The sequence below is a fragment of the Dreissena polymorpha genome, chromosome 8 (genome assembly GCF_020536995.1).
Source record: "Dreissena polymorpha isolate Duluth1 chromosome 8, UMN_Dpol_1.0, whole genome shotgun sequence".
Classification (NCBI taxonomy): domain Eukaryota; kingdom Metazoa; phylum Mollusca; class Bivalvia; order Myida; family Dreissenidae; genus Dreissena; species Dreissena polymorpha.
In genome coordinates this window covers 34430478-34450119 of record NC_068362.1, presented here as the reverse complement: position 1 = coordinate 34450119, position 19642 = coordinate 34430478, and the positions used below count along the sequence as shown (strand labels likewise).

At 36.9% G+C, this 19642-nt stretch overlaps 1 protein-coding gene across 1 annotated transcript in view; it reads right to left on the bottom strand.

Annotated features, from left to right (window-relative positions):
* LOC127840436 (chromodomain-helicase-DNA-binding protein Mi-2 homolog) overlaps positions 1–19642 on the bottom strand; it is a 71149-nt gene that overhangs the window by 3079 nt on the left and 48428 nt on the right. The window contains 13 exon segments of the mRNA XM_052368851.1: positions 1281–1309; positions 2395–2607; positions 3701–3766; positions 4742–4942; positions 7166–7361; positions 7977–8109; positions 8457–8518; positions 10072–10277; positions 12192–12281; positions 14449–14593; positions 15068–15496; positions 17620–17806; positions 19596–19642. The exon segment at positions 19596–19642 is cut by the window's right edge and continues 125 nt beyond it. Of these exon segments, the coding sequence (XP_052224811.1) occupies positions 2444–2607; positions 3701–3766; positions 4742–4942; positions 7166–7361; positions 7977–8109; positions 8457–8518; positions 10072–10277; positions 12192–12281; positions 14449–14593; positions 15068–15496; positions 17620–17806; positions 19596–19642 (1926 nt within the window). The 3' untranslated portion in view covers positions 1281–1309; positions 2395–2443.

Sequence of the window (19642 nt, the reverse complement as noted above, 5' to 3'; positions counted from 1 at the left end):
TAAGGCTTCATCTACAAACTTTAGATACTGATGAGCAGCAAACAGCATAAAACCTGAACAGCCTGTGAGTTACTCGCAGGCTGTTCTGGTTTAATGCTGTTTGCAAATAGCAATTTTCACTTTGCTTCTGAGATGGAAAGTGCTAAAATAACTTCAAGAAGGTCACATGCAGACCATAAGGAAATATGACAGTGGCTGTTTCTATCAAGTACGTTAAAACATATTATAATAAAGGAAACACTTATTGGGGCAAGTTTGTGAATAATTTCTTAAACAATATCTAACAAATACAAGACCATGTATTAGACAAGAGATCATAATGATTGTGTTAATTTTCAGGATCTTGCAAGTGCTTTTATTTTTTATTTTTTTGTAATGCTATTATTATATTAGTTAATATTAATTAATATTTATTTATTGTTTATTAGTCATGATAAACTGGTTGGATATATAAACTTATGGGTTATCGGCAATAGTATACGGCTGATACCACAGGAAATGATTTTGTTCAACAATTAAACCACATAAGAATGAAGGGAAGTAAATTAAAGTATATTTTGAGTAAGACTAACATGATTATATATTTGAGTTATTTTGGTTGACAGAAATATCTGTAATAGCAAATAAACTTGTGTCTTGAAAACAAACAATTGACATGATAATTTTTTAATAAAATAAAAATTTGCAACATTAAACTACAAATACAATTATACTAAATACCTTCAGAGTATTCCACACAAATCTGTTAGATCTAACAAGTTCAAACAAGTAAATAAATTTCGCAAATATACTTTTTGCCAATATAAAGCCATATGAAATATCTAGCACAGACACTATTAAAAATATGCATAATAATGTTTAGTGAAATAATAATAAACACAACCAGATATAATTATATGTTATATACATATAGAAGGACATGCACTAAAGGCTCTCACAGTGTCATTTCCTCAAAACTTTGTCAGTGAACTTATTAACTAGGAATTCAGAAAAGTAATGAGATATACTGTGTAGAATTTCCATTAAAAAATATATATATAATGACATAATGACAAATCAGTTACAGTGATCAGGTTTACTTTTGTTTATAAATGTTCAAGATGTCTTACATCAAAGACGTGGTCTTCATATACCCTCAGTGCTTGTCCTTTTAAACATAGTCCTAGGGTCACCATAATATGCAGTCAAACTGTTAAAAAAAAGCTTGTCTAAACCTACAGGTACATGTATGTCACAACACGGCAAACATTTCCTAAAGCTACACCTCCATTGATACATACCTACAGCATGGGATGTTACTGACCAGATGCTAAAATGAACAGGTAAAACACATTCACTTGGTACCAACATTTAAAAAAATGTTAATGTTCACAGGAACACACACACTATATGTATTTAATAAAATAGGTATGCAAGCTTAATGTTCAGTAAGGGGTAGATAAATATGTTGTATATGGTTAATAATTAAAAAAATTCAATATGTTTATATTTGATAACTTTGTTGTTGGTTTTGTTTGTGTTTTTGTATCAATTTTATTTACCTCAACAGACCAAACATCTATGCACCTATAATATGTACTTATAGAAATATTATTGATTTATATTTGCTCTTTATTTTAAAAAAAGCTCTATAAAAAAACACATTCTGACAATAAAAAAATAACATTAAACATCAATACTGTTACAATATCCTGACAAGCTGGCGTCGGTTGCTCATGCAGTGATGCCATATCAGTTGTCAAGCAACCAAAGCATATACCATACAGTTTATATATGGTCTACACACTGAATACCACAAAACAACAAAGCAATGCCCTTAGAAATAGGTTAATTCAAAATCTCCAAAAGCATTGCACAAAAATAAAAAAGTGCTAAATGGAAAAATAACTGACGATGCTTAGAAAGTAAGAAAAGATATCTTGGCCAACAAACAAGAGAATGTTCACAGGAAGAGATGACTGAAACTGAACGGAAAGAGTTTGAGAAATATGTTGGAGTATGTGATAAGTCAGTCTTTACTGATACATATAGCATTTAATAAATGGAATATTTTGTTTCATTGTCGAATGATTAAATCAAAATATGCTTATGTTGAAAATATTTGTATTTCAAATTATCAGATTTTCATACAATATTCAGAAAGTGTTGAAAAATATATAAATTTATAAGAAATTTTAATTATATTTACCAAATAAGTTCATAATGGACCCAAGTTAAAAACTAAACAGACCAATACTCACATATAAACAGTAACAGAAAGAAGAAAGAAGAGTGTGACTGACAATATTGATGCAATAAAGAATAAGAAAAGAAACAACAATACTTCTAAATGCCTCCTCATGCAAATATACAAAGAAAGCCAAAAATACAGCTCTTGCCAAAGAGGATCGGTACCAGTTAAAGGCTACATCAAGAGTGTTCAGCAGTAAACCCCTAGGGGGCGCTACTGATGTTGAGACGACACGGGCGGCTGTGGCCCAAGAGAATCGAGCCCCAGAGAGCGGGCGATTTCGGAGCTCCAGAATGCGGGAACTTCGCCAGCCGGTCCGGGTATTGGCCCGAATAGCCCGTGCACCGGATGCAGAGGAAAGCCCAAGTCTAGAGAGACTTGCCAAGAAATAAGGGGGAAATAATGGTTATATGGTTTCCATGTCATTTTAGGCAGTAGAAATTATGGACAAAAGATGTTTACCTGTATGTTTGAACTATATTTGCTCTTGAAATAGTAAACAGAAAATGCTGTAGTTATAATATGTTACCATAATGATACATTTTGAATCACACAGCTTTGATTGTTACAAATTATTTAGCTAAGTTATGTACTCTTTATGATGTAAAAAGAAAACAGCTTGTATAATTATTATTCATGCTCTCATGATATCAGGGAAAAGATGGGAAATCATTTTACAACAAATGGTTATTCACATTTAATATTAGATACTGAATAGTTGTTTTTAAGGTTTCTTAACCAAAAACAATAACAAAATGTCATCAAAACAATAGCTGCAGCTATATTTTGACAATAGTGGATTCATGAATATATCAACAATTCAACAGCATACAACCAAAAAATAGTAAATCATCATATTTAATTATAAATTCCAACATATTTTACCAAGTCTGCATCATATATAAAACAATAACAATGCTGAAGGCACTGCCAACATGGGCAAACCGAAACAACACATCACCAAGGTCACCTAAAACCTGGCACACCTTCATATCCTATACAGTAGTAACAGACAAACCCTTACACATTCCATACTGACATTCCAGGATCTGGGTTCATACAAACATCTTACCTCTACATATGTAAGAAATATTGCCCCACCACAAGGAAATTCTTATGATTGATCTGTGTCTAAATCTTAAATAGTAAACCCTTGGTTCAATAACTCCTTTTCTACAGTATAACATATTAGAATAAAATAAGTTGAGGTGTTATATTGGAAACTTGTCAACGCGGGTAAATACCAAAGCCAGTTAATAATAATTTTTAAGATGATAAAGTAAAGCTAACAGCTAGTGAAAAGGAGAAATTTAGAGAGAGATTAATAATCTTTTTTTTGTATCTATAAGGTTACCAAATACCTATAACAAATATTCACAGAAATCGAAATCTGAGTTGAGACTGAGACTGGTATCTTTCGTAGTCATGGGGCAAAGACCTAAGGTATGTCATGTGTTCAAGTCTACTCACCAGGTGTGCTAGTGGCAGAGCGATGTCCAGTCATGTTGGGGGTGCTAGCCCCAGGTCGTACTCCACCTGCAAAACAACAACACGAGTGTGTGTACAAATCTAATTGAGCAATCACTTAGTTTTTTCACCAATATTTGAATGGGGGCTGGGCCAGTGGATTGGGAAAATTGTGTAGGTGCAAATTTGTCTTCCCTTTTTACGCTTACAAATTTGTTAAAACTGACCATACGTGTTTTCAGTTATCTATTATGTTTCAACTTAAAGAGCTGGATAGGTAATTCAACTAAAATAATAATGTTTACATTTTTTTTTAACTTTTAATTATGGAAAAATATACTTTTGGTGATTGAGAATATGGCTGAATTTAAGCCCAAACATGACAAGAAGAGCCCCATAAACACGGACCACAGAACTGTGCATTCACTTAAACAGAAATTGTTAGATCATATCCACAAAATGATCAAAATAGTAAAGAATACAGACTTTTCAATACACTAAAATCAGCTTTTGCAATAAAGTTCTCCTAGTTTTTTTTTACTTTTGAGTTAGAATCGACAAAAAATAGTTCTGCCCAATTAAGTGTTTATATTTTGATGGTATACATGTCTAACATGGTGATATGATGCCAATACCACCTAACACAAAACCAAAAGAAGTTTGTTTAATCTGACTACAGAATGAGGTAAATTTTGGGAAACACACTAATGTGGAGGTACAAAGCTGACTGCTTTAAAATCAGCTCATAATCGCATACCCTATCAACTAAAATAATCCGATTAAAACAAAAATGATTTAATGCGTCAAACAAATTTTAACATACCATATCAACTATAATTATCTGTTTGAAACTAAGACAATTAAAAGGGTAAAAAAATGTTTCTACATTCCGTATCAACTATCATTGTATGTTTGAAATTATGATAATTTTTAAATTAAATGGATCAAAAATAGTTTTTACACATCATATCAACTTCTATTATCTGTTTGAAAAAGAAATAATTAAATGATCAAAAATGGATCAATTGTACAAGCCAGACATACTAGAGGTGGATGGAGCAGGGCTGGGGGTGGCACTGGTAGCTGTGGTGGGCGGGGCCTGACCAGGGTTGACAAGGCGACCCAGGATGCTACGCTCAGACATCTGCAGGCGCTGGCTGACCGGCGGGACTCGCGCCAGCGTGGCAGGCAGCCGGCTCACATCCTGCTTCATGTCACTCAGCAGCTCCTCCAGCTGATTCAACACTGTAAAAGTTAAGGCTCAACTTTATAGTCTGATTATTAGTATGTACAACAGGAATATTTTTTATTGTTACTAATTCTGTATATCCATATACCGCTAAGATACGTATTTGTAGTCACTTCGAAAGTTTAATTTAATTAAAGACATTTCTTACTAAATTATAGTTTTAAAGGCTTCATTTCCAACCCTTAGTTACTGATGAGCAGTAAACAGCCTTAAACCTGAACAGCCTGCGAGTTACTCGCAGGCTACTCTGGTTTTATGTTGGTTGCAAAAGCCATTTTCAATTAGCTTCTTATGGGGGAAAGGGTTAAGCACCTGATCAATCTCAATATTTCCCATGAACTGTTCAAGGGAGACAACTGCAAAAACTTGTTTTCCAATCACATCAAACTAAAGAAAGGGCCAAGGTTTGATCCCCACTGTAACACAATTTCAAGATCTCTGAGAGTGCTGAACTAGTTGTACCCAGGAAATGACATAGAGAGTGCTTCAAGGTTTTCATGCAGTGATTAAATCAAACCTGGTGTTTAGTTTTAAACAAACACTCAAAATGTACTTTTTTTCATGAACAGTTCAAGGGAAGCTACTACAACAACTCCTGTTTTATCATTACATCCTGGAATCGGAAGGGTGCCATTGCAGCTCTGAAATCTCTGTCAAAACCTCAGCCAAACAGACTGAGCACTGTTTTGATTCACCCATCAAATCGACTTTAAACTGCTTCACACAATACATTGGCTTTCAATGCAATGCTTAAATAAAGCTTAAATGGATAGCTCTCCTAGAGCAAGTAATTCTAAACAAGAAGCCAAAATGTTTGTAGCTCATGTAAAAATGTTTGCTTTTTAATTTACAAATAATTCTCTATGAAAATACGAAATATTTCATCAGCTTTTCAGAGATTCTAGAAGCCTTTTTGAGAATTGTGTAGCTATTATGAGATGTTTGTAGTCAATTGTTTTTTTCAAATACCAAGAGTGGCTTACGTAGAAAAGCTTTATACTTCAAAACAAATCTTTATATGATTAATTATGAATCATTGCTCTTATGCTTGTTTCCAGCCTTTAACTCCTCAGAAAAGTCCAGTCACTTTTCTTGAATGACACTTTTTGCCTAAGCTGAATTTTTGTTTAGAATAGACTTCTTATAAACAAATAACATCATAAAAGCATAAAATGTTGTCTCTCATTGGCCTGACAGGACAGGTTGTCTCTCATTGGCCTGACAGGACAGGTTGTCTCTCATTGGCCTGACAGGACAGGTTGTCTCTCGTTGGCCTGACAGGACAGGTTGTCTCTCATTGGCCTGACAGGACAGGTTGTCTCTCATTGGCCTGACAGGACAGGTTGTCTCTCATTGGCCTGACAGGACAGGTTGTCTCTCATTGGCCTGACAGGACAGGTTGTCTCTCATTGGCCTGACAGGACAGGTTGTCTCTCGTTGGCCTGACAGGACAGGTTGTCTCTCATTGGCCTGACAGGACAGGTTGTCTCTCATTGGCCTGACAGGACAGGTTGTCTCTCATTGGCCTGACAGGAAAGGTTGTCTCTTATTGGCCTGACAGGACAGGTTGTCTCTCATTGGCCTGACAGGACAGGTTGTCTCTCGTTGGCCTGACAGGACAGGTTGTCTCTCATTGGCCTGACAGGACGGCAGAGGCTAATCTAGGATGACGCTTATAAACAAATAACATCATAAAAGCATAAAATGTTGTCTCTCATTGGCCTGACAGGACAGGTTGTCTCTCATTGGCCTGACAGGACAGGTTGTCTCTCATTGGCCTGACAGGACAGGTTGTCTCTCGTTGGCCTGACAGGACAGGTTGTCTCTCATTGGCCTGACAGGACAGGTTGTCTCTCGTTGGCCTGACAGGACAGGTTGTCTCTCGTTGGCCTGACAGGACAGGTTGTCTCTCATTGGCCTGACAGGACAGGTTGTCTCTCGTTGGCCTGACAGGACAGGTTGTCTCTCATTGGCCTGACAGGACGGCAGAGGCTAATCTAGGATGACGCTTATAAACAAATAACATCATAAAAGCATAAAATGTTGTCTCTCATTGGCCTGACAGGACGGCAGAGGCTAATCTAGGATGACGCTTATAAACACATTGCTTCTTTACTGCATTAATTTGACTTCTCCAAGATGTCCCAGGCAGGATTCATAAGGCCGAGTTTTTCAGAGAACAAGGCTAAAATAAGAACCAACATCAGGACAACACCCACCTTTATGCAGCACTGCGTTGGCGGGCTTGTTGCCAGCCAGAGACTCCTTGGACAGGTGCTGGTGAGACTCTGCCAGGCACTCGAGCTCAGCAAACCTCGTGTTGAGCGCCATGGCCGGGTGTGAAGGGTCCTGGGTCAGGTTGAGGTACGCTGCCCGCCGCAGCTGCTCCTCTATCACCAAGGCTTGCTCCAGTAACTGGGGAAAAACACACAAGAAACCTATTAGTCAAATCCTATTCAGTTTAGCTTAATTTCGTTGAAACCCTATTCAGGCTAATTGACACTCTAGAGTCTGTTTCCTGAGTTGAAACTGTACTTGGTGTCTTTTAGGATAAATCCAAAGAACGCTCCCACAGTGAGGATCGAAATGGTGATCTATTTCATAACAGCCTATTCAGGGACGCCACTTTACGCCTTAACTTGATTTTGGCTGAAGAGACTTTGTTTAAACAAAAAATACCACTCTAGTGTGCGCTACACAAGCTTATCTGGAAAGACACTTAACACACAAGCATCAACTCTTTACCACTGAGATATGTATTTAGACATATTTGTTGTCCTTTAGAAAGTTAAATTTAATCAAATACTTTTCTTACTAAATTCAAGTTTTAAAGGCTTCATTTTTCAAAACTTAGTTACTGATGAGCAGCAAACAGCATAAAACCTAAACAGACTTTAGCTACTCTCAGGCTGTTCATGTTTTATGCTGGATGCAAAAGCCATTTTCACTTTGCTTCTTATGGGGGAAAGGGTTAAGCCCCATTTTCCAAGATTGAGGCTCACATAGATTCAGATTTTGTATGTAACTCACTTTGAATCTGCGAGCCAGGAACTTGTTTTTGATTTCCAGGAAGTTACCCTTGCCCTGTTCAGACAGGAAGGGTTCATTGATGATCTGGAACCTTGAATCATTCTGAACATCCTGCCAGCGACCGTAACCATGACTACACCCTCGTCAAGGATTTATACGCAGAGATGGAAATCAAGTTGTGCAGAAGATGTAAGCTTTAATTTCTTGGTTTGAGTGACCATTATAATATTAACCCAAAGGCAACAATTTATGTGTCTGGAATTTTCTACAAAATAAAACCCCACTTGTCCATGGAATCTGGAATGCAAGTTACCACAAGGACTTCAATAAATAGTATTATATTTTATGGTCTTTAGTGTTTGTTTGTGTGTGTGTGTGTTTAATATCTAATGCAAGCTTATTTAACATAGCAACAAAGCACCAGACTTCATGTAATTTGTATATATATATATATATATCCAGTTTACAATCCAAGGATACGTGACAAGGCCTGCCAGAAGCCAGTAGTCATGACGACGATGCCACACTTCATGTTCACGGCTCTGAAAACAACACCATTTATGTATCAATAAAATTACACACCTTTAGTGCTGTTATAGTAGAGGATAATCTTAAAAGGACCTTTTCACATTTTGTTAAACAGACAAAATTGCGAAAAATTGTTTCAGATTTGTAAATTTTCTTTGTAGTTATGTTTTTTGCAAGGAAACAGTAATACTAAACATTTACCTTGCTCTAAAATATGCATCTTTTAACAATTTAAAAACCTGTAAATTATTAATCATTACAAACTCAAAACGATTGCATAATTTTGAAAGTTCTGTAGTTATTGTTATATTTTGTGACACTACCAGAATTGCTTATATGTGTCTTGTTATGTGAAAGATGGGCATAATGCATGTGCATAAAGTGTCGTCCCAAATTAGCCTGTGCAGTCCGCACAGGCTAATCAGGGACGACACTTTCCGCCTAAACTTGATTTTCGGTAAGGAGGGACTTCCTTGAAACTTAAAATGCCATTAAAGCGGAAAGTGTCGTCCCTGATTAGCCTGTGCGGACTGCACAGGCTAATCTGGGACGACACTTTACACACATGAATTAAGCCCAGTTTTATCAGAACAAGACACAAATGAAGTATAAAATGCGTAGAGCCATGTCAGCAGGGATGGACAGTGGTTTACGCGCTTTTCTTTAACTCCAAGAGTCAGTGGTTCGAGCCAAGGTGTGGATAAGGTTTTTTGTATACTACAACTCTTTAGTTCTGATGTTTACATTTATCAATTTAAAGTATTTATTTACAAGCTTCAAAACATGCACATCTTTGTGAAAAGGTCCCTTTAAAATTTCACTGTTAATAATTATTCAATAGGCTCCTACTAATTAGTAACTTTGAAAAGACTTTGAAACGTAGATTTACATATTTAGACAATTTTGATTTCTAGTATTAACAATTTTGACTTGATTGTTTTAGCAATATATAAAGTCTCTACTAGTTAACAGTCAATTTTTTGCAACAAAGTTAAAGGCACATACTGTGTAACAATTTTGAATTAGCTCAGAAGGAACAAACCGAACATAAAAGAAAACATAAGACACAAGGGATTATACAGTTCAACACTTGAGTCTGTTCTGGAGAAAACAGGGTTTAGTCCATATTAGTTAAGTGTCGTCCAAGATTATCTTGTGCAGTCAGCTCAGGCTAATCAGGGATGACACTTTACACCCTAACTGGATAGTCCCTTAAGATTTCCTTCAAACTAATTCCATAAAGCGGAAAGTGTTGCCCCTACTTATCTAGGTGCACAACATTATGCACATGCATTAACTCTTTGAATGCTGGGAAATTTGTCTTCTGCTAAAATGTCGTCTGCTGAATTTCTACAATTAGCATTTTCTTCGATTTTTTTCAAAGAATACTATCAGAATAGCAAACAGTTTGGATCCAGATGAGACGCCACGTTCTGTGGCGTCTCATCTGGATCCAAACTGTTTGCAAAGGCCTTAAAAATTCAGTTCCCGCACTGAAAGGGTTAAGCCCAGTTTTCCCAGAGCAAGTCTCCATTACATTCACCACCACTCAGCAAGTGTATACTACCTTGAGTAGCGCCCGCTGTTCGTTCTGCCAGAGTGTATGCAGCTCAGTGAAGCCCCCATCTGCAATGTTGAACATGAACTTCTGGTTGGTCTCTTCCTTCTTGGCGTCCTCAGACTTATCTCCGGTCTCCTTGCCACTCTTCTCATCCTTAACATCTTTATCTTCCTTGTCCTTGTCACCTTCGACTTTAACCGCAGCAATCTCTCCTTTAAAATGGTAAATTTCTCACCTTTAAATTGATTTATTTCTCAACTTAACATGGGTCAAAATCTAACTTTTAAATTTGTCTATTTCCCACCTTTAAATCTGTCAGTTTGTAATGTTTAAAAAGGTCCATATCTTACAATTAAAATGGTCAATTTCTCACCTTAAAAATGGTCAACATTATATTATATATTATATAATATAGTGAATATGTAAATGATATTTTTTATAAAGAAGGATGTTAATTCAATTGCACCCTTCGTAATAAGTGTAAAAACAATTTCATATCATGAGAATTGCGCCATCAACACAATGAAAACACAAAATAAAGATGGTACATAATGATAATCATAAACTCTTGATTTGACTTCAGTCAAAGTATTTAGCCATTTAATGATTAAAAAAAACTACAGAAAAAATAAAACTTTAGACCATTGCAGCTAAGGGCATGTTTTACATTAAGACCAACTCTCAACTCAAAGTCATTCACTGTTGAAGTTACAGAAAACAAAATCACGCATAAACACTAAAACTCTTCATACATTTTTCCTGTACGAAAGAAATAGATCACATAAGATATGAGCACCTCTCTGGGGAAAATGCACACTGCACAGGCTTATCTGGGACAACATGTGAGGCATTAAACCCACATGCACACAGGCTAATCTGGGACAACATGTGAGGCATTAAACCCACATGCATTAACTCTATCAGTGCGGGAACCGAATTTTGAAGGCCTTTGCAAACAGTTTGGATCCAGATGAGATGCCACAGAACGTGGCGTCTCATCTGGATCCAAACTGTTTGCTTTTCTGATAGTATTCTTTGAAAAAAAAATCAAAGAAAATGCTAATTTTAGAAATTCAGCAGACGACATTTGAGCAGACGACAAATTTCCCAGCATGCAAAGGGTTAACCCCATTTTCCTAGAGCTAGGCTCATACAATTGCCTGATGTATCCCAAAGCCTTAAGTGTCAGCTGGGTCTTTCATGCTGCCACCCTATAATTTGGGACTTCACTGTACCACACGCTTAAATTCCCCCAGGCGTATTAACATGGGGTCTGATGAAGCAGTGGAAGGTAATAGGTGCTGATTTGAAATTAACTTAACATGTGAAAATCTTCAAACAATTTAACAAACTATGAAAATATGGAAAAACAAACTTCTTTAATAAATTGTTACAATTGGATATACATTAAGTCATGTCTAACATATGTATGGCACTGAAAATAATATTTAAACAAGAAATGAGTTTGTGAGAAACACTATGTCCCCTTCTGCGCCGCTTTGAATTTTATTTTTTTACCTTTGACCTTGAAGGATGACCTTGAACTTGACCTTTCACCACTCAAAATGTGCGGCTCCATGAGATACACATGCATGCCAAATATCAAGTTGCTATCTTCAATATTGCAAAAGTATTCATAAAATGAGTGATTTTTGCCACATATATTTGACCTCTGACCTTGAAGGATGACCTTGACCTTTCATCACTCAAAATGTGCAGCTCCATAAGATACACATGCATACCAAATATCAAGTTGCTATCTTGAATATTGAAAAAGTTATTGCAAATGTTAAAGTTGGAGCAAACAGACCAACAGACCAACAGACAGACAGGGCAAAAACGATATGTCCCCCACTATAGTGGGTGGGGGACATAAAAATTGTTTGCTATTCAAACATTTGAAATTGATTATTATGTGGGTTTCACTTAACATAGCAAAAACTCACAGCTACAAAGATTAAAGCTGGATTGTCATGCAGGCCTTAAAATGAAAGGCTGTTATTGTTTTAAATAATGGGGCACTGGTTTGTAAGTTCAATTAAACTTCCAGTTAATGCTATAGATTGCATAGGTCTTGCTGTAAAAAAGGTACCCTGTCGCTAAAAGAAATCCACAGAACACTGTACCTTTATCAGCCTCCTTTTTGTCCTGTTCTTCACCCTCAATTTTCTCTTCTTTAACCTCCGTCTTTACTTCATCCTTTTTCTCTTCTTGTACTGTGAAACCATGATAAATTATGTGTAACTTAAAATGTGAGCCTCACTCTGCGAAAACAGGGCTTAATGAAGGTGCATCATGCGAAAACAGGGCTTAATGAAGGTGCATCATGCAAAAACAATGCCTCAAGAGTTGATACAGATTAGCCTGTGCAGTCGCTATGGCTAATCTGGGAGGACACTTCACGCTTTAATGGAATTCTTTTTATTAAGGGGTGTTGCGGCAGTTTATTTAACCGAGGATATATTTATAGCAACACCGATGCTATTATCACAACCCAATAATTTTGTTATCAGAATCATCACAAAATAATGACCGAGTAGGTTCATAAAAGGTACTCAGTGGTTCGATCCCAGGTGCTGTTAACTTTTTTTTTATTCTTTTTTTCTTTCTTTTATTTCATTCTTGTTTTTTTCCTTGAGCTCTTTAGTCCTGTTGTTTACATTAATCAATTTAAAGTATTTAATCAAAAACTTTAAAACATGCCGAAATCTGTCAAGAAGTCCCTGTTATTGATGATTAAGGTCGAGTTTGATACTGTATGGTCTTATGTTTGTGATTAAATATTGTATTAGTGTTGTTGTTTTTTATAAGCCGTTGTGATCCCAATTAAGATTGTAAACTATATATAATTTTTTGCATATCTCTAACAGTCTATGTACCGGTACTTGGGTTTCGCCAAATTGCTGTATTGTATGAAATTTGACACAGACAGTAGGGATAGTTAAACAAAAAAATCTACGGTGACCCCCTTTTTTCATTTTTGTTTTATGATAACAATACGTAGATGAACATATATGAGCAGTTTCGCAAAAAGTTATTAGATAGAACTTTTTAGAATTCCATTTTTGTGGTTAAAATAGTAAAAAATTGATGTTTTTTTGGGTGACATAAACATTTTAAAAAGTAAATAACTTCAAATTTAACTTGTGTTCTCCATTTTTTGGGTTGTTTTTGGTTTAATTAAATGGTATATGATATATATGTATTAGCTTATATAATATCTACATGTTGCCAATTTCATAGGTTATTAATCATTTTTATGCAATTAGAGATTTTTCAGTTTAAATGAAAAAGTACATGTTATATAATGGTGAATAAAATCAAAACAAGGCCGGTGACCCTATGTTTTTATTTCATTTTTCATATAGTATTTGTATGTAGTACTTGAATAAAAATTTTGAGCAAAAGTTATTAGATGGAAAAAAATCAGTAAAACTGCAGCAACACCCCTTAAGTATCTTCTCACGAAAATCAAGGTTTAACAGAAAGTGTCGTCAGTGATAGACTGCACAGGCTTAACTGGGATGACACTTTATGCACATGCATTAAGCCCAGATTTCTCCAGACAGAGGGTCTAATCACCTAAATATGCATTAGAATAACAAATAATGAGTGTTATTATTATCTATAATAAAACAACAATAATCTAAAAGTATTCTACTTCTAACTTGTATCTTAACATATTTTGCATTGACATGAGAATTATGACTTATAAATTAAATAGAATCCATTATTATTCAAGTTTTTATAAGACCAGCAGGGTTTCCACTTTAAAGCAGCACCCTGCGCCTTTTGTGATACTTGATCTTGTCCTACTACCGTACTACACCATGTATAACCCGCACACGTTGATTTCATGCCAAACATGGATTCTATTATGGATATTTAGGAAAGCACAATGAATTTTTCAACAAGAGCACCGCATAACGGGTGCCACGCTCGGCTGCGGGTGCAGTTCTTTATAAATGAAAGCTTGTCAGAATGTTGCTTTTTTGTTGTTTTTTAGAGGTCACCGTGACCTTGACCTTTGACCTAGTGACCCAAAAATGGGTGAAGCATGTAGAACTCATCAAGGTGCAGCTACATGTGAAGTTTCAAAGTTGTAGGTTGAAGCACTTTGATTTAAGAGCCAATGTTCAAAACCTTAACAAAATGTAAAGGTTTAGCACGCTGCGGACGTCAGACATCGAGCTATCTATGACAATACCTCGGGTTTTCTCCGAAAACAGCCGAGCTAAAAATTAGCACTTATAACAGAGTTGTATCAATGTTTAACACACAGACACTTGTTAAATTGAAATTTTGGGGTTTATAACGGCAAGCAATATATGATAATTTAGGGTAATTCTTCTACTGACAGCTTTGAAACACTAAAACCAGTACCTTTCTGACCATCAGACAAAGCAGAGTCGCCTGTATCCATAGGTTCTTCCTTGGTGCTGACCTCTATACTCGGTTTCTCTGCCTTAACTGTCTCCACAGCTTTCTCAGACTCATCACCTTTGCTGGCCTCATCGGTCTTGACCTCCTAAGATATTGATCAAACAATGGTAAAGACATAGCTTACAAGTTTCATTGTTGGCATTGTAATAAATACATTTATAACATTTAGAGACTGCAACAACTTTATGTGGATGCGTTCTATATTGTATGCTATCTGTCAAAATTGATTCGTCTGTAGTTGTTTTCTAATATTTAATTACTCTTTTATTCATTACAACTGGGGCACATACGTAGGATCAGGAGACTTTATTGTCAGAGTACCTTACTGTCAAGTGAAAAAGAATCTCGAGACATTAATCATAATTATTTCAGAATTATATTTTCTTAAGAGAAAAGGAAGCAATAGGGGGAAAAGTGCAAGTGGACAAGCACCGAACATTTTCATTGTTATACAGGGTATTTAATAGAAATTACGTATGCCAGATTCCTAAATAACCATCCACACCAGCTCTCCTAATTTAACATAAAAGCTTAACTTCCCTTCCAGACCAAGACATACCTTAGCTTCACCAGTATCCATCTTCTCAGACTTATCTTCCACTTTATCATCAGCCTTTCCATCCCCATCCCCTTTCTCTGTTCCCTTTTCATCCTTAGCACCTTTCTCTTCTTCCTCCTTTTCCTTTTCAGCACCTTCTGATTTCTCTGCCTCTTTATCTAATGTTTTATCCCCATCTTCAGCAATATCTTTCTCTGCCTTGGCACTTCCTTCTGCTTCAGCCTTTGCTTCTGTCTCTGTTTTTTCGCTGTCTTTACCCTCTGCTTCAACATTTGCTTTCTCTTCACCATTCTTATCTGTCTCTGCTGCTTTCTCTTTTCCAGAGGGCGATGAGGCATTCTCCTTCTCAAATTTGGCTTTTTCTACTGCTTCTGTTGCCTTTGTGTATGGCATACTGTTTAACCCATTTACTGCTTCAAATTCCTGAACCTATGAAAATTAAATTTGACAAATTGATGAACATAAGGAAATCAACAAGAGATGTGTTTGTCAGAAACACAATGCCACCTACTGCGCCGCTTTGATTTATTAACAAGAGATGTGTTTGTCAGAAACACAATGCCCCCTACTGCCCCGCTTTGACGCATGTTTTTTTACCTTTGACCTTGAAGGATGACCTTGACCTTTCACCAATCAAAATGTGCAGCTCCATGCCAAATATCAAGTTGCTATGTGAAGGGACATACAAGTTATGAGCATTTTTTGAAACCTAAATGCCAAACCTAAATGCAAAGTGTGACGGAAAGACAGACAGACAGACAGACAGACGTAAGGACGGACGGACGGTCCGATCACTATATGCCTTCCTTTGGGTACATAAATTTTTTTATCATTTGGCAGGTACCGATATTTATCTCCCATTGAAGCTTATTACTTCCCTTTAATTTGTTTATTTGACCTTTGACATTGAAGGATGACCTTGACTTTTCACCACTCAAAATGTGCAGCTCCATGAGATACATATGCATGCCAAATATCAAGTTGCTATCTGAAGCGACATAGAAGTTATGAGCATTTTTCAAAACCTAAACGCGAAACCTAAACGCAAAGTGTGACGGAAAGACGGACGGTCCAGTCACTATATGCCCTCCTTCGGGGGCAAAAAAATCACTTCAATGAACAATCATATAGGTATTCATCTGCAGGTAGTGTGATATTTGACCTCATAGATTATAGCTACTACATAACTTGTTTCATGCAGTCTCCATAAAAATGAACAAAACAAGTTCTTCAGGAAACAAACATGGGATGGTCCCTTATTAATCCAAGTACATACATGTATTATCAACAGAATTTGAGCACAAAAATTCACTAGTAATATTTCTGATTTTTGTTAGGTAATCAGTCGTCCAAATTCGCACTAGTCCGACAGTAAAAAACTAGTATTTTTTCTTTCGGGCTTGTAGGAAATCCAATATTACAAGCCCGACGTGCTTGTACAATTCATTAAACAGAATTCCACTTTCATTTTCAATATTTGTAAACAAAGTTTTGAGACGCTTAAATCAACAGCCGCTTATGTTTTAACACACTGCGCACACGTAGGGCAATCAGCCAATAAGTGGATTACTGCGCCTAAAGCGCATGATTTTGTGGTTTCCTGATTACTATTATGTAAAATAAATGTTTAGCGTTGCGTTCGGGAAACAGAGAGTAATGGCTGAACAGTTGTCATTCAAGTACGTTGTTGAGGAATGCGAATCTGAGGTAACTGTGATTGACGCATTTGTAAACTGGCTTTTTGTAGAATAACCTGGCACTTAATCGCTTATATATTTTCTGGTGGTTCAGGTTTGCTCTCTCTTTCACATGGATATATTGGATACATTTCTGCTAATTTTTTACATAAACTTTATGTATATAATTGTGATTTGATTGAAATCCGTTTTTGAAATTAATTTCTTCTTATTTCAGGATCTGAAAGAGGCTGGCTCAGATGACGAGGAAGATGACTTGGATGAGGATGAAATTAATAAGAGATTTGTATTGTATTCTAAAGATTTAATAAATGAATGCTTCTTTGGATGTTTTATGTTATGTTTATCTGCTTTTTTAACATAAATGTTTGGGCTAGTAAAATCTGACTCGGGCTTGTTCAAATTCCCATAGTACTAGCCCGACTTGCTTGTAGATTTAAATCTGAATTTCAATGACTGGGTAATAGTGTCAAGAATCATTTAAATTGCATGCAAATGGCACATGTTAAAGATTAACAAAACTTTTTACAGAAATCTTGTTTTTGGAAAACTTCAGGTTATTTTTCAGAATAGAGACTTGCGAATAGCAGCCATAGAAAAGACAAGGTCAAGGACTCATCCGCAGGCTCAACATTTTCTATAGCCTCCTGTTTGACTCCTTTTAACAAAATTCTTCTCATTTTTGTTATTTTATTGCTACTAATGAAAGAAAAGTTGTTGCCAAATAAAATTTTCTTTAGCCAAGCGGGGCAATTTGTAGCCATTGGCTATTTTGGTGAATGGCAGAGTAAGCCCAGAGACTTCACACAGCCAAACAATGCCATCTTGCAAAGATATGATATCGATGCTGCTCACCTTTTTCCTCACGAGGGACATGATGCCAATTCTTGTGAGCACGTGTTGTCTGGACAGGCCCTCTCGAGGCACACCGTCTGCGAACGTTTCAGCATTATCTGCCCCTGGTTCGCACAAGTGGCGCATGAACAGCGACACGTATGCTCGAAACACCTTCTCAGACTTGCCTCTGAGGTCTCGTACCAGCCTGCAAAGGGATACAAAATGTTTACTGTAAGTAGATGAAACCAAACAGGGACTTTAAATGGTAACCTCTAATCCAAAACTTACCAGCCTAGATATGAATACAACAAAATACTGTTTATAACATGACCTACGCTCCAGGAGTGAAATAGCGTTATGCTCAATTTTGTTTATTACACAGGTGTTATTACACTAGTTATATAACTGTGAAATGACATCATTTTTTGTGGCAAAATGACGTCATTATTCCAGCGAATTTCTTAAGTTGAACTCTTTTACAATGTGAATACACAGTGAAAAGAGCATAAAATAACAAGAAAATTTGTTGGTCATGTTATAAATAGAAACTTAGATTTGTGGTCATTTTGTATTGAATTGATTAAACTCGTCATCTAAATAAAGATAAAAACTCGGCAAGCCTCGTTTTTTTATCTTTATTTAGATGGCTTGTTTAATAAATTCAATACAAAACGACCACTCATGCAAGATCCTATATATATTACATATTATAAGCAGACAATTGGCTTAAATAGTAATAACTAGCAATCCCCACAGGCTAATAAGGGCATGCACTTACAGCCTTGACTAGATTTTTGTTTGAAAGAGATTTCCTGTAAACAAAAAACCCATAAAAGAGTAAAGTGTCGTCCCTGATTGGTCTATGCAGACTGCAAAGGCTTATCTGGAACAACACTTAAGCCTGGTTTAAAGTGGGCGTGTTCATTTACATTTCAAAAACAAAAGCTAACAACAGCAGACAACACTTACAGCCTAGTCTAGAGTTTTGTTTAGAAGAGACTTCCTTTCAACATAAAATCCATAAAAGTGGAAAGTGTTGTCCCTGATTAGTCTGTGCGGACTGCATGATTAGTCTGTGCGGACTGCATGATTAGTCTGTGCGGACTGCATGATTAGTCTGTGCGGACTGCATGATTAGTCTGTGCGGACTGCATGATTAGTCTGTGCGGACTGCATGATTAGTCTGTGTGGACTGCATGATTAGTCTGTGCGGACTGCATGATGAGTCTGTGCGGACTGCATGATTAGTCTGTGTGGACTGCATGATTAGTCTGTGTGGACTGCATGATTAGTCTGTGCGGACTGCATGATTAGTCTGTGCGGACTGCATGATTAGTCTGTGTGGACTGCATGATTAGTCTGTGCGGACTGCATGATTAGTCTGTGCGGACTGCATGATTAGTCTGTGCGGACTGCATGAATAGTCTGTGCGGACTGCATGATTAGTCTGTGCGGACTGCATGATTAGTCTGTGCGGACTGCATGATTAGTCTGTGCGGACTGCATGATTAGTCTGTGCAGACTGCATGATTAGTCTGTGTGGACTGCATGATTAGTCTGTGCGGACTGCATGATTAGTCTGTGCGGACTGCATGATTAGTCTGTGCGGACTGCATGAATAGTCTGTGCGGACTGCATGACGAGTCTGTGCGGACTGCATGATTAGTCTGTGCAGACTGCATGATTAGTCTGTGTGGACTGCATGATCAGTCTGTGCGGACTGCATGATTAGTCTGTGGGGACTGCATGATTAGTCTGTGCGGACTGCATGATTAGTCTGTGCGGACTGCATGATTAGTCTGTGCGGACTGCATGATTAGTCTGTGCGGACTGCTAGTCTGTGCGGACTGCATGATTAGTCTGTGCAGACTGCATGATTAGTCTGTGCGGACTGCTAGTCTGTGCGGACTGCTAGTCTGTGCGGACTGCATGATTAGTCTGTGCGGACTGCACAGACTAATCTAGGACTACACTTTTCACACATGAGGACTCACCACTGTGAGTTGAAGGCGTCCTGGGGAGGCATGCCGTATCTCATGAC